At 43.9% G+C, this 16,202-nt stretch overlaps 1 protein-coding gene across 6 annotated transcripts in view; it reads right to left on the reverse strand.

The window, feature by feature from the left end:
• Window positions 1-16,202, reverse strand: part of LOC125462072 (golgin subfamily A member 4-like) — a 112,292-nt gene that overhangs the window by 93,401 nt on the left and 2,689 nt on the right. For all 6 annotated transcript variants that reach the window (XM_059638022.1, XM_059638051.1, XM_048551703.2 and 3 more), the window contains exons 2-4: window positions 15,262-15,428; window positions 4,354-4,501; window positions 289-1,008 (exon numbers count right to left, since the gene is read on the reverse strand). In XM_059638022.1, coding sequence (XP_059494005.1) covers window positions 289-1,008; window positions 4,354-4,501; window positions 15,262-15,428 — 1,035 coding nt within the window. The remainder of the gene's footprint in view (window positions 1-288; window positions 1,009-4,353; window positions 4,502-15,261; window positions 15,429-16,202) is intronic.

Raw genomic sequence — 16,202 nt, forward strand, 5'->3', positions numbered from 1 at the left:
GCAATGATACTGACCTCTTCTCACATGCAAATTTTAATCTCTAATTCACACATTCATGCAAAATAAACCACCTCTAGGTAGGCATTACAAGAGGCAGGAGACAGCAGGAATAAGACTGCAGCACGAATCATTACCATTAGGAAGGGAGATGTGGAGAGTTGAAAATAATTGAGATTTTTTTTGGAGTTGTAGGCTTAGTTTTAAAGAATAATCTTTCAATGTGTTAAACATCGAAAAGAATGAGGACTCTCAATAAGGTATTTTACATTCTGCAACATTATCACTTACTAATGTCATCTTATGCAGTTTGTTTTTCTCCTCGACTAAACTCTCCAGCTTCTCTTTCTCTTCCAGCACTTCTTTCAGGTAATTTTCATTCTCCTGAATTTGTTTCAATTCTGTCCTGAGCTTCTCATTTTCCTCTTCCAGTTCCTCAGCTTGTTCTTGCAGGCTGCTCTCTGATAACTTCAACTCATGGATCCGTGAACGGAAGTCTTCCAGTTTATGTGTAAGGAAGTCCTCATTGTCTTCGGCTTGCTGAAGTCGTTCCCTGAGTTGTTCCTTTTCCCGGTTAATTGCCTCTTCTTTTGCTAAAAGTTTATTTAAGTCATCCTGAAGCATGAGAATACTATCTTTCACCTGGTCTTCTCTCTCTGACATGGAATGTGCCACATTGGCAAGTTCAATGTCATGCTCAGAAAGCTCTTTGCTTCTTTTGCTATGTACTTTTTCCAGCTTTGTGAACTTTGCCGTGACTTGCTGCAGCTCAGTTTTCAGGATAACACTGGTCGTATTTAAGTCGATCCTCTCTCTATCCAGTTTGAAGATCTGGCTGTGCAGGAACTGTTCCCGTTCCCTCAGCTTCACCATTTGCTGCTGCTGCTTTTGTTTGTAATGTTCAAAGTACTCAGATTGCTTCTTCATCTCATCCTCTTTCATCCTGAGCTGGTTCTGCAAACGCCACAGTTTTCCCTTCAGCAACTCTTCAGACTTCTCCTTTTCAGCAAGCTTTAAAGGAAGAAGATAATAGTGAGGAGATATAATAGAGCTCTGCAGTAACTAAGCACAGGTGTCACTGTCACAACAAGCAATATAAAATGAGACCTGACCTCCACTGAAGATTATATATTGTATTTCAAATAGTCAGAATTATTCCGAAAACATTTGAAATACTATTCGGAACAGAGAACGGACTAAGATACTCAACTTCTTATAAAAAGATAGCATGGCCGTGAGGTTACAGATTGGTTATTACAATATGACTGATGGATCATTGCACCTTGCAGCTCTGAGCTGCTAAAGCTAGGCCTTAATCGATCCCTCTTAGAACCCCATGACAGGATGGAGCATGTTCTTAGTGTGAAGACATGATTTGACCTCCACAAACATTGGGTGATAATCATTTCCTCTGATACTTTCTTTGACAAGTGCCTCTGTCCAGTGATTCTCTTGGTGTCCCTGAGTCTTTTGATTGCTCATTTTTTACAGTGAAAGATCCAGGACAAAAAGTTCCCGAAACTATATTTTTGTTTTCCTCACCAGACCATTTTATGATTCAACGAACAAAACATTAAGTATAGAACTTAAAGAACTCAACAATACCTTTGTAATTCTTTACTTTTATCTTTAACATGGAATTAAAAAACAATAACAATATAATTGTTATAATTTCCCACAACACAGCCCTCACACCCCGCCCCCGCCACAACCGCCCAAAGAGGGATCCCCCTCGTTCTCACACACCACCCCACCAACCTCCGGATACAACGCATCATCCTCCGACACTTCCGCCATCTACAATCCAACCCCACCACCCAAGACATTTTTCCATCCCCACCCCTATCTGCTTTCCAGAGAGACCACTCTCTCCATGACTCCCTTGTTCGCTCCACACTGCCCTCCAACCCCACCACACCCGGCACCTTCCCCTGCAACCGTAGGAAATGCTACACTTGCCCCCACACCTCCTCCCTCACCCCTATTCCAGGTCCCAAGATTACTTTCCATATTAAGCAGAGGTTCACCTGCACATCTGCCAATGTGGTATACTGCATCCACTGTACCCGGTGCGGCTTCCTCTACATTGGGGAAACCAAGGGAAGGCTTGGGGACCGCTTTGCAGAACACCTCCGCTCAGTTCGCAACAAACAACTGCACCTCCCAGTCGTCAACCATTTCCACTCCCCCTCCCATTCTTTAGATGACATGTCCATCATGGGCCTCCTGCAGTGCCACAATGATGCCACCCGAAGGTTGCAGGAACAGCAACTCATATTCCGCCTGGGAACCCTGCAGCCTAATGGTATCAATGTGGACTTCACCAGTTTCAAAATCTCCCCTTCCCCCACCGCATCCCTAAACCAGCCCAGTTTGCCCCCTCCCCCCACTGCACCACAAAACCAGCCCAGCTCTTCCCCTCCACCCACTGCATCCCAAAACCAGTCCGACCTGTCTCTGCCTCCCTAACCTGTTCTTCCTCTCACCCATCCCTTCCTCCCACCCCAAGCCGCACCCCCATCTACCTACTAACCTCATCCCACCTCCTTGACCTGTCTGACTTCCCTGGACTGACATATCCCCTCCCTACCTCCCCACCTATACTCTCTCCACCCATCTTCTTTTCTCTCCATCTTCGGTCTGCCTCCCCCTCGCTCCCTATTTATTCCAGAACCCTCACCCCATCCCCCTCTCTGATGAAGGGTCTAGGCCCGAAACGTCAGCTTTTGTGCTCCTGAGATGCTGCTTGGCCTGCTGTGTTCATCCAGCCTCACATTTTATTATCTTGGATTCTCCAGCATCTGCAGTTCCCAATATCTCTAACAATATAATTGAACTCTCCAGTGAGATGGTCATTGGCAAAAGAAGCAAGCACGTTGACGTCAAATTCATTTATTTTCAACAGAAGCTATTCGATGCTCCTTTCTATCAGTGTCCTGTCTTGTTTTGGGAAAACAAACTCAAGGAAAGCAAGCAATGAGGTAACGACAAAAAAATTAAAATATTGGAACAGCACTAATTATGTAGCACTGAAAGGATTAATTGTGAGCCCCAGTTAGTTCAATTGTTACAAGGGATAATCACAGCACATGTATACAAAGGCAGAAGCTAAACATGGATGCTCTGACAAGGGAAGATACATGAATGTTGGTACCATGACCTTTTCCTTTAGTCTATGACCTATTAGCTAACAGTGAATTAAGATATAAATCAGCCATTGGTGAGGGAGGTCTCATGGTGCAGTGTTGCTGATTCTGCATTGTGGAGCTCCAGTTCAAGTAATAATTTTTGTATTAATGTCACATGAGGAAAAGGCTTCGCTCGGTCATAGTTCTTACTGTAACTGACCAATCAACAGTGTCAGCAACTACTGGAAAATAAAATTGGCTTATGGATCAAGTAACAGATACCTGCAAAAGGGAGATCTGTGGGTTCCTGAGCGTAACTAATATAACTAATTGCCGAAGCATTTTACAGATGCACCATCTGTAAAGAGCAACTGCTCTGCCCAAGACTGTAAGAAATTACCGAGAGTTGCGAACGCAGCCCTATCCATCATGAAAACCAGCCTTCCTTCCACTGACTCCATTTACTAATCCCAGTGGCCTCAGTAAAGAAGCCAATATCATGAAAGACCCCTCCCATCCTGGTTATATTCTCATCCACCCTCTTCCATCAGGCAGAAGACACAAAAGTTTGAAAACATTTCCCAACAGATTTAAGAACAGTTTCTTCCCCACTGTTAACAGACTTATGAATGGACCTCTAATAAATTAGAGTTGATCTCTCTCTGCACCTTCTTTGCAGCTATAACACTATATTCTGCATTCTGTTCTATTACCCTAATGTACTTATGTAAGGTATGATTTGTCTGGTTATCTCACAAAACAAAACTTTTGACTGTATCTCAGTACATGTGACAATCATCATTCAAATCAAAGCTCCTTACGTAAGGAGAGATGTTACCTCACCAGTCCTCTAGAATTTACTGGATCATCTCTGAGGGGGTGCAGTGAGAATCTTTCTAACAATTTTTGTTTTTTCTAAGTTAACCTAATGTTTTAATCTCTCTCTCTCAGGAGACTGCTGGTTCAATTGTATTTGTAGTTGTTCTTGGTGGCTGGGAAGCTGAATGGGGATCACACCATCCAGAATTTGCACCATGATTGTTTGGGACTGGCTCAAAGGGTGATCTGTTCTTTATCTTGTTCTGTCATGTATGTGAATCCTCAAGGTCCACATCCAACACGACAGAAACATGACTTCGGTAAAGATTCGGATAATGGATCTTTGCTACAAGTCAGAGACTTCAGCGGAGCAAGAAAAATGGATGATCGGATTTACAATGAGCCTTACCGAAAATTTAAGTTCCTTCTCGGAAATTTGCAGACTTCGAAGCTTTACTGTAAGTTGTGGATCACTGGTCATTGATTGCTGTGATTTGGAAGTTAACTCATTGATTTTATCCAGAAGCTTTTGTTCTGACAGTTCCAAATCTTGAATTCTAAATAAAAGTAACCAACAGCACAGAGTCAATAAAAAGAGAACTTCTATTGAACATTTTGTGATGGAGTATACATTGCCTGCATCAAAGGATGTCATTGCTGCTTCATTCCTCCAACAAATACAATCCAAACAGTTTTAGGGTAAAGCTCATATAATTTCCAACTTTCTTCCCTTGTAGTGAAATCCTCAGTCCCCTGCAGGTACTTTCTCATCACATTATAAACGATTGTTGTTGGAATGGAGAATTTTAAATGTTTTTAAAGAAAGAGCAGTCAGCAGTCCATTGATCATGTGTTTCAGAGATTCCAGAAATCTGTAAATCAGAATCTTATCATACACAGAGGCATTTTACCAATAAAAATAAGCCCTGCAAAAGCATAGCCAATTGTGTTTCTTTCCCAAATGACAACATTCATATGAATATAAAATGCTCCTTGCTATAAACTACTTGCTATTAACATTTGCATTGTATAATCAGGTTATGCAAAAAATCAATTTAATCCACTCAAAACTAGAACCTTTCCCATGAACTTTACTATTTTCATTGTTCCAATATTCGAACTGGGGGAGGCAATGGCTTAATCGCTAAATACAGAGACCCAGGTCAATTCTGGGGAGCCCAGTTCAATAGTGGAATTTGAATTCAATAAAAATTTGAAATTAGGACACAAATGATGACCACGAATCCATTGTCAATTGTCGAAAAAACACATCTGGTTCACTAATGTCCTTAAGGAACTCCATCCTTACCTGGCCTACAATTGACTCCAGACCAACAGCAATGTGGTTGACTCTTAACTGCCCTCTGAGCAATTAAGGGTGGCTAATAAATGCTATCCCAGACAGCAATGGGCTCATCCCATGAATGAACAAAGAATAAATAAATCCAATTTCTTAGCACCCCACCCGACTACACCATGCAATGACCTCAACTGCTTTGAACAGAGTAGGCTTATCCTTCCTCCCCAGCATTACTATACATCTTCCCTCCAGGCTGATCTACTTGGAACTCGGGGAACTAAAGCTCAATGAGATGAATCCATGGGTGGATAACTTCATCTTATGGCAGCAGTTCAGGTCGTCTGTAATGACTTTGCGCATCACCCTCTTATTAGCCACGAGACATGATAGCAGCAATAGTTCAGAGATAATGGGAACTGCAGGTGCTGGAGAATCCAAGATAACAAAGTGTGGAGCTGGATGAACACAGCAGGCCAAGCAGCATCTCAGGAGCACAAAAGCTGACGTTGTGAGCCTAGACCCTTCATCAGAAAAGGGGGATGGGGAGAGGGTTCTGAAATGAATAGAGAGAGAGGGGGAGGCGGACCGAAGATGGATAGAGGAGAAGAGAGGTGGAGAGGAGAGTATGGGTGGGGAGGGGATAGGTCAGTCCGGGGAGGACAGACAGGTCAAGGAGGCGGCATGAGATCTGTAGGTGGGAAATGGAGCTGTGGCTTGAGGTGGGAGGAGGGGATAGGTGAGAGGAAGAATGGGTTAGGGAGGCGGGGACGAGCTGGGCTGGTTTTGGGATGTAATGGGGGGAGGGAGAGATTTTGAAGCTGGTGAAGTCCACGTTGATACCATTGGGCTGAAGGGTTCCCAAGCGGAATATGAGTTGCTGTTCCTGCAACCTTCGGGTGGCATCATTGTTGCACTGCAGGAGGCCCATGATGGACATGCCATCTAAAGAATGGGAGGGGGAGTGGAAATGGTTCGCGACTGGGAGGTGCAGTTATTTATTGTGAACCAAGCGGAGGTGTTCTGCAAAGCGGTCCTCAAGCCTTCCCTTGGTTTCCCTAACGTGGAGGAGGCCACACCAGGTACAATGGATACAGTATACCACATTGGCAGATGTGCTGGTGAACATCTGCTTAACATGGAAAGTCATCTTGGGGCCTGGGATGGGGGTGAGGGAGGAGGTGTGGGGGCAAGTGTAGCACTTCCTGCAGTTGCAGGGGAAGGTGTCGGGTGTGGTGGGGTTGGAGGGGAATGTGGAGCAGACAAGGGAGTCACAGAGAGAGTGGTCTCTCCGGAAGGCAGACAAGGGTGGGGATGGAAAAATGTCTTGGGTGGTGGGGTTGGATTGTAGATGGCGGAAGTTTCAGAGGATGATGCGGTGTATCCGGAGGTTGGTGGGGTGGTATGTGAGGACGGAGGGGATTCTTTTAGGGCGGTTATTGCGGAGGTGGGATGTGAAGGATGTGTTGCGGGAAATGCGGGAGACACGGTCAAGGGCGTGCTCGACCACTGCGGGGGGCAAGTTGCGGTCCTTGAAGAACTTGGACATCTGGGATGTGCGGGAGTGGAATGCCTCATCCTGGGAGCAGATGCAGCAGAGGTGAAGGAATTGGGAATAGGGGATGGAATTTTCGCAGGGGTGTGGGTGAGAGGAGTGTATTCTAGGTAGCTGTGGGAGTCGGTGGGCATGAAATGGACATCAGTTTCTAGCTGGATGCCTGAGATGGAGACAGAGAGGTCCAGGATGGTGAGGGATGTGTTGAAGATTGCCTAGGTGAACTTGAGGTTGGGGTGGAAGGTTTTGGTGAAGTGGATGAACTGTTCGAGCTCCTCTTGGGACCATGAGGCAGCACCGATACAGTCATCAATGTAACGGAGGAAGAGGTGGGGTTTGGGGCCAGTGTTGGTGCGGAAGAGGGACTGTTCCACGTAACCTACAAAGAGGCAGGTATAGCTTGGGCCCATGCGGGTACCCATGGCCACCCCCTTTGTCTGTAGGAAGCGGGAGGAATCGAAAGAGAAGCTGTTCATTTGGTCTATCAAACCCTCCAAGCGTCAGGGCCCTCAGGCCTTTCTTCACATTTCTCTACTGGCTGTGGACGCTGGACGGGGCTTCCATTCCAGTGACCAGATTCCAGAAAAAGGCATGCTTGTGGTCTGGCCACTGCCTGATTGATCCGTCATTCAGCAGGCTTCCCTTGGAACTTGCAATGTGGAACTGTCTCCAGCTCACCAGCCCATTACCAACACTCCCGGTGCCTCACAAAGATTTTACCCCATGGCACTGCGTAATTGGTACCCGAAAGCTGATGGACTGTCTGGAAAGCTACCCCCTAGCTCTTGCAGTAGATGGTATAACTATCCCTGTGAGATATTCAGACATTGTCCTTGAATTTCCTCTCAAACTTCTCCCAGACAGATATGCAAACAGGCTTTCTGCCAAACCTCCACGAGAGCTACAGCATAGGGCAAATCTCTGAACACAATATAAATTTGTTCGTTTTAGCTATTTTCATGTCAACAATGGACTGGTGTAATACAACACTATTGGGGAAGACGATTAAAAATAGATGTAATTTTATTTGCAATCGTCCTCCCTCAGAACACTGACCCTGAATATTAGCAGAGCTTCAGCTGCTGTGCCACTGGATATTTGGTGGATTAACGGATGCTGCCAGACCTGCTGAGCTTTTCTAGCAACTTCTGTTTTTGATCCTGATTTACGGAATCGGCAATTCTTTCAGGTTTCATACAGTGGATTAAACCTGATTTTATGCAGCTGAATGACAGCAGGTCCAAAGACGTTATGGGTTTATATATCAAGGGCTGCTGGACCCTCTCAGAAATAACATTTGTGCAAAATGTTGCTGTTGTTGACTTAGATGCGAATCCTGCCTGAAATATTTCAGTGCCAGTCATGCCTATGTCTAAACTAAATATATTAAGCACTACCTTTTGATTCAGTTGGATCTGGGGAGCACACTGGTGTTGAGAGAGAAGATCTGAATAGAAAGAAAAGTTGAAGGAATAGAAGAAAAAAAAAAAGAAGAAATCAGGAACTGACCAGCCTCAAATGTACGACAACAAAGTGTAGAGCTGGATGAACGCAGCAGGTCAAGCAGCATCATTGGAGCAGGAAAGTTGACATTTTGGGTCTAGACCAGATTTCTGAAGAAGGGTCTAGGCCCGAAATGTCAGCTTTCCTGTTCCTATGATGCTGCTTGACCCGCTGTGTTCATCCAGCTCTACACCTTGTTCTCTCAGATTCTCCAGCATCTGCAATTCCTACAGCCTCAGATGTACTACTTCATTGCTAGTGAAGTGCCACAGGGATCAGTGCTGGGACCTTTTACAATCCATATCAATAACTTAGTTGTAGGACACAAAGTTGCTAAGTTTGCTGATGCCACAAATATAGATAGCAGAGCAAGTAGTGCAGAGGGTGGAAGGAGTGAGCAAAGAGTTAAACGAGTGGTTAAAAGTTTGGCAGATGAACTTTAATGGGGTGAAACGTGAACTTGTCCACACTGGCAGAAAGAATAGCAAAGCAACCGGTTATTTAAAGGGACAAAAATTGTAGAACTCCACAGTGTGGAGGGTTCTGGGGGTACTGGTCCATGAATCATAAAGAGTTACTAAAAAAGTGGGATCAGTTAGCTCAGTTGGCAGGACAGCAGGCTTGTGACATAAAGAGATGCAAACAACATGGTTTCAATTTCTGTACCAGCTGAGGTTACCATGAAGGATTGTCCTTCATTACCTCTTCCTTCACCTAAGATATTATAACCCTCAGGTTAAACCACAAGTTATCTTTCACTAATAAGAGAGCAGCCCTGTGGCCTGGTAAGACAATGGCATTTTTACCTTTAATATCCAGGTATAACAAGTAATTGGGAAGGCCTATAGAATGCTGTCATTTATTGCAAGGGAAATGGATTATACTTCAGTGAGCTTTTTGTTACAGTTTTACTAGATGTTGGTGAGATAAAACCTGGAGTCCTGTATTCTGTTTTAGTCTCCTTATTGAAGAAAGGATATAACAGCATGAGAAGCAATTCAGAGAAGATGCACTCAGCTGAGATGGAAGAGTTACAGAGATAATAGGAACTGCCGATGATGGAGAATCTGAGATAACACGGTGTGAGGCTGGATGAACACAGCAGGCCAAGCAACATCAGAGGAGCAGGAAAGCTTGACGTTTCGGGTCGGGACTCTACTTCAGAAAATGAAGAAAGGTCCCGACCTGAAACGTCAAGCTTTCCTGCTCCTCTGATGCTGCTCGGCCTGCTGTGTTCATCCACCTTCACACCGTGTTATCTGAGATGGAAGAGTTATTCTTTGAGGAAAGATTGGACAGATTGAGTGTGTATCAATTAGACTTTAGAAGAATGAGATGTGTTTTTGTTAAAATATAAGATGCTGAGGGAACTTGACAGGTGCATAAGGAGAGGTTATGGAAGAGACCAAAATTAGGCACCACAGTTTAAAAATAAGGGACCTTCCATTTAAGACAGTAATTAGAATCATTCTCCCTCTCAGCAGGGTAATTCGTCTGTGGAGTTCTTGCTCTGGTGAGCAGTAGATACACAGATATTGACTATTTTTAAGGCTGAGTTAGTGATTCTTCATTGAGACAGAAGTGAATGGTTATAGGGTTAGACAGAAAAGTTTAGTTGAATATAGTTTAGATCAACCAAATATTCTTGGTCTGAAATTGTACATTCCTGTGTATGTAGGTGGGAAGATTTCCTGGAATGGTGCCACAAATTTAAGAACTACAGTGAGATGAGATAAGCAGAACATAACAAACATGTTTAAGTGGAGGTTTGATCATAATGTTCAAAGCCAAGAACAGTTTCATTACATTAAGTAATAATAAAAAAAACTGTTTCCATTAGCAGAAGGGCTAGTAACCAAAAGTCACAGACGTAAGTTGATCAGCAAAAATCCAGAGGGGACTTGAGGACCATTTTGTACACACAATGTGTTCTTGTGATGTGGAACACCCTGCCAAAATACTCCTAAAGGGCCAAACAGCCTTCTGCTGTGTTATATCATTCTACGATGGCAAAATGTCTGTTCCCATTATCAGGCATAAGGCAGATAAAGATCAACACACATTATCTAACCCATGGACACAAGACTGTCGACTTAACTGAACCCATTATGGAACCCAGGGATTAGATGTTCCACTTCATCTGCCAATTCACCAGCCAAACAATGATGAAAATTAGCACTGCTCCCACCCTCCCCCCACTGCCCTCAAAATATCTCAAATCTAGATTATTAAGGGGCATTTATTCAAAACAGTTCTATTCAAAATTCCTTATACCAAATAAAAATGCCAACAGAATCTTGGATCCTTGAGTTTATTTATGAAAAGAACTATCTCAACAATTAGAATATACAGAAGCACCTTTCCCACAGACAGTAATTATAACTGTGCTGGAGGGCAATGTGGTGGCTCAGTGGTTAGCACTGCTGCCACATAGCACCATGCAGCCAGCTTCAACCTTACCCTTGGGTGACGGTCCATGTGAAATTTGCACACTCTCCCTGTGCCCGCGTGGGTTACCTCTGGGTGCTCCAGTTCCTCCTACAGTCCAAAGATATGCAGCACTGGCCAAGGGAAATGCAGGGTAATAGGGATAGGGTAGGGGGATGAGTCTGGTTGGAATGCTCTTCAGAGGGCTGATGTAGACTCACGAGCCAAATAGCCTACTTCTGCACTGTGGGGCTTATATGGATTCTATGAAAAGTGTGATTGCACCAGACAGCCACTTAGGTCTCCACAAGCAAAAAACATCTTTTTCTTCAAATGAGAAGTGCTTCACACACCATGCTGACTTGCGCTCCTCAGCAAGCATCAAAAAGCATGGTAGAAATATTTATAGCAACTAATAACTTTTGTAATTAAGTGTCTTACTATTGTTTGTTGTGTCAATGCTAAGCATGCCATATGGTTGAGAAGTTGTTGGCGGATAGGATCAGGGTAAACCCCAAGGCTTTCTATAGATATTTAAGGAATAAAAGAATGATGAAAGTAAGATTGGGCCCAATCAAGGATAGTAGTGCTAAGTTTTGTGTGGAGTCAGAGGAGATAGGGGAAGCACTAAATGAATATTTTTCAACAGTATTCACTCTAGAAAACGACAATGTTGTTGAGGAGAATACTGAGATACAGGCTAATAGACTAGGTGGGATTGAGGTTCACAAGGAAGAGGTATTAGAAATCCTTCAGAGGGTGAAGAAAGATAAAGTCCCCTGGCCCGGATGGGATTTATCCTCGGATCCTCTGGGAAGCCAGGGAGAAGATTGCCGAGCCTTTGGCATTGATCTTTAACTCGTCATTGTCTACAGGAATAGTGCCAGATGACTGGTGGATAGCAAATGTGGTTCCCCTGTTCAAGAAGGGGAGTAGAGACAACCCTGGTAATTATAGACCAGTGAGCCTTACCTCAGTTGTTGGTAAAGTGTTGGAAAAGGTTATAAGGGATAGGATTTATAATCCTCTAGAAAAGAATAAATTGATTAGGGTTGGTCAGCACGGTTTTGTGAAGGGAAGGCCGTGCCTCACAAACCTTATTGAGTTCTTTGAGAAGGTGACCGAACGGTAGATGAGAGTAAACTGGTTGATGTGGTGTATGTGGATTTCAGCAAGGCATTCGATAAGGTTCCCCACAATAGGCTATTATACAAAATGCGGAGCAATGGAATTGTGGGAGATACAGCAGTTTGGATCAGAAATTGGCTTGCTGAAAGAAGACAGAGGGTGGTAGTTGATGGGAAACGTTCATCCTGGAGACTAGTGGTGTACCGCAAGGGTCAGTGTTGGGTCCACTGTTGTTTGTCATTTTTATAAATGACCTGGATGAGGGCGTAGAAGGATGGGTTAGTAAATTTGCAGACGACACTAAGGTCGGTGGAGTTGTGGATAGTGACGAAGGATGCTGTAGGTTGCAGAGAAACATAGATAAGCTGCAGAGCTGGGCTGAGAGGTGGCAAATGGAGTTTAATGCAGACAAGTGTGAGGTGATGCACTTTGGTAGGAGTAACCAGAAGGCAAAGTACAGGGCTAATGGTAAGATTCTTAGTAGTGTAGAAGGGCAGAGAGATCTCGGTGTCCATGTACACAGATCCTTGAAAGTTGCCACCCAGGTTGACAGGGCTGTTAAGAAGGCATACAGTGATTTAGCTTTTATTTATAGAGGGATCGAGTTCCGGAACCAAGAGGTTATGCTGCAGCTGTACAAAACTCTGGTGCGGCCGCACTTGGAGTATTGTGTACAGTTCTGGTCACAGCATTACAAGAAGGATGTGGAAGCTTTGGAAAGGGTGTAGAGGAGATTTACTAGGATGTTGTCTGGTATGGAGGGAAGGTCTTACGAGGAAAGGCTGAGGGACTTGAGGCTGTTTTCATTAGAGAAAAGAAGGTTGAGAGGTGACTTAATTGAAACATACAAAATAATCAGAGGGTTAGATACGGTGGATAGCCTTTTTCTTAGGATGGTGACGGCGAGCACGAGGGGGCATAGCTTTAAATTGAGGGGTGGAAGATATAGGACAGATGTCAGAGGTAGTTTCTTTACTCAGAGAGTAGTAAGGGAATGGAACGCTTTGCCTGCAACAGTAGTAGATTCGCCAACTTTAGGTACATTTAAGTCGGCATTGGATAAGCATATGGACGTACATGGAATAGTGTAGGTTAGATGGGCTTGAGATCGGTATGACAGGTCGCACAACATCGAGGGCCGAAGGGCCTGTACTGTGCTGTAATGTTCTATGTTCTATGTTCTATGTAAGCTTACTCAGCAACTGCTGACACCAATTGGTTGGAAGGTCAATTTTGCCAGCAGCCATGCAGCAATTACAGCCTGGGCTGCTGGCGTTTTGTGGCCCTGCTTCCCAGCCTCAAACAACCAGTTTTCTTCCTTCCTGCGTACTAGCTCCAAAGTAGCAACTGAGGAACTGAGCACCCAATCGCAGGACTTGCCATTTTTCCCTGCTGTCTGCAAACGGCGGACACCCACATTTTCAGAGCAGCCCATTACCTTCAAATGGTCTCAGAGACACCCAACATCCATGTCAAAGATGTTCAGCCAATGGATAGCACTGGCTGCAAGCATAATGATAACTGCAGGACTGACTGGGGCAATACCAACAGGTCATTTGCTCAACTCCTGAATAAGATCCTCAAATTTCTCTACTTACAATACATGTTAATGATTTAGATGAGGGAACTAAATGTAATATCGCAACATTTGCAGATGACACAAAGCTGGGTGGAAAGATGAGCTGTGAGGAGGATGCAGAAATATTGCAATACGATTGGGACAGGCTGAGTGAGTGGGAAAATGCATGGTAGATGCAGTATAAAACGGATAAATATGGATATCCACTCTGGTACCAAAATCAGGATGGCAAAATATTATTTGAACGGCTGTAAATTGAGAAGGGGGACATTCACCAGGATCTGTGTGTCCTAGTGCACCAGTTTCTAAAAGTAAGCATGCAGGTGCAGCAGGCAGTCAAGAATGCAAACGGTATGTTGGCCTTCATAGCAAGAGGACACAAGTACTAGAAGAGTGATGTTTTGCTGCAATTGTACCAACATACCGTTTGCCTTCATGACTACCTGATGCACCTGCACGCTTATTTTCAGCAACACTGTTTTCGAGAAGGAGTAGATATAACTGTTTTGGTAAAAGGATTAAGAATATGGGGGGAGGGTGAGATTCGGGCATTGAGTTAGATGATCAGCTATGATCATATTGAATGGTGGAGCAGGATCAAGGAGTTGAATGTCCTACTCCTGCTACTGCCTTGAGACCGCTATACCTTCTATCTGCACCTTTTTGATCAGGATTCAAATTCTGTGCTTATTTTTTCGCCAAATTTTTCTTTTCCACTTTTATCCTGCCATTTAGATTAGATTCCCTATAGTGTAGAAACAGGCCCTTCGGCCCAACAAGTCCACACCGCCCGTTGCAGCGTCCCACCCAGACCCATCCCCCTATAACCCACTCACCCCTGAACACTATGGGCAATTTAGCATGGCCGATCCACCTAACCTGCACATCTTTGGACTGTGGGAGGAAACCAGAGCACCTGGAGGAAACCCACGCAGACACGGGGAGAATGTGCAAACTCCACACAGACAGTTACCCAAGGCTGGAATCGAACCTGGGTCCCTGGCGCTGTGAGGCAGCAGTGCTAAAGACTGAGCCACCGTGCCGCCCTTATTTTCTTACAGTATTATTCAATGTTTCCGTTTGTGAATATTGGCTCCTCTTCTTTCCCTCTCTAACTAGAAGAAACAGTTCCAGAGACAGCTTATTGCTCTAAAGTTCTAGTTATTCATTTTGGAACTCAAAATGTGTTACTTACATTTTTAAATAGCAGCTGAGACTAGGTTCGATCAGACAATGCTACGACCTGTGCATGATTCACAGTGGTTTGATGATTAGTTCTTTAATTTGTATAATCAATAAAACAGATTATTGAATCACACAGAAGGAAGTCATTCAGCTCTTTATACCTATACAGGTTCATTGAAGTAGATAGTCAGTCTACTCCGCTAACCCCTAACTCAACAAATCTAGTTTTGTTACATTAAAACTCTTTATCGAGCAACCCATTTGGTTGTGAACACAGGACAGCATTTATCACAGCGGTTTGTGCATCACATCATATTCCATGTAAATTCGTTTGTTCAGAGCTATTGGTCAGTGTAAACACACTTTGGGAAATCACTCGCGACCTGCTACATAAAGGTAGCCATAAGAGTGGAAGATGTAATCAGTATTCATTTAGCTGATGCGTCCAGCCTTAATTAACATTTCTCTTCCACATTCAGGTAAACCACAGTAGCTGAAGCTCGAGAGATTTCTCGATGGTACAGCATTGCTTTTCTTTCAGCTTCGCTTTCCCTTTCTGTCGTCCCTTAATCTGAAACAGTTTGAAGGTGTCGAATGTGCAAGAGAAAGAGAATTAGTGCCGCTGCCTGCTGCATTTCCCTACCTTCTTTGTAAAGCAGCTTCTGTCTTTGTGAAGTTGTCAATGGTTTGCTTGAGTATCTCCTCGGACTGTGTGAGTTCTTCCAACCTCTGGTTGAGGACATCCATTTCACGCCTATTACTCTCCCACTCAGTGTGTTTTGTCCCGTCTTTCTTCGTCTCCTCCAGATCCTGCAATTGCCAGGGGGTGCCAATGGTGACATTAACATTCAGTACATCGGCTCCCTCTTTCCAGGGTGAGATGATATAATTAATCTCCTTCATGTTATCGCCCAGGGACTCCATTTATAAGGAATAAAAAACAATTCCGCCTTTCATGCCACTGGGACCAATTGAACCCTAGAGTTATATTGTTGCTGTAAACATTTCCATCTCTAAACAGTGCAGATATTTTCACATTGAAACAGCCTCTGTTGTTTTGACTATCGCAACCTACTGCTCAAATGGCGTTGCCACCATGTGCTGAAGAGGTATTTACTTATTCATGATGAAAGGCACGTTCTATTCGCTCTACTGGGCATGTTCGCATGTAATATTCATGAAATGCTCTGGTATTATAGCTACAGAGAACTTCAAACAATGATATCATACTGGAGGCCTTTCATTGCATTTTCACAAATGCTTTCATATGTCTCAAATCTACAAACAGACCTAGTCTGTAAGAAAAAAGGATAGCCTGTAAAACCAAATCTAACAGGAATAGTACATTGAAAATGTTTCTCTGAGCTGTGATTTAGGTACAGCTCATGTCAATGATTTTAATATTCAGTTGAGCTTTTTTGATCTTTCCTGTCATGTTTTGAGCACTCAGAATTCAAGTGCTAGAGTGAAGGCAAAAAAAATCGTTAAAAAAAATGTAATATTAGGGGTAACACCGAGTAGAGCTGGATGTACACAGCAGGCCAAGCAGCATCAGAGGAGCAAGAAAGCTGATGTTTTGGGTCC

The sequence above is a fragment of the Stegostoma tigrinum genome, chromosome 1 (genome assembly GCF_030684315.1).
Source record: "Stegostoma tigrinum isolate sSteTig4 chromosome 1, sSteTig4.hap1, whole genome shotgun sequence".
NCBI classification, from domain to species: Eukaryota; Metazoa; Chordata; class Chondrichthyes; order Orectolobiformes; family Stegostomatidae; genus Stegostoma; species Stegostoma tigrinum.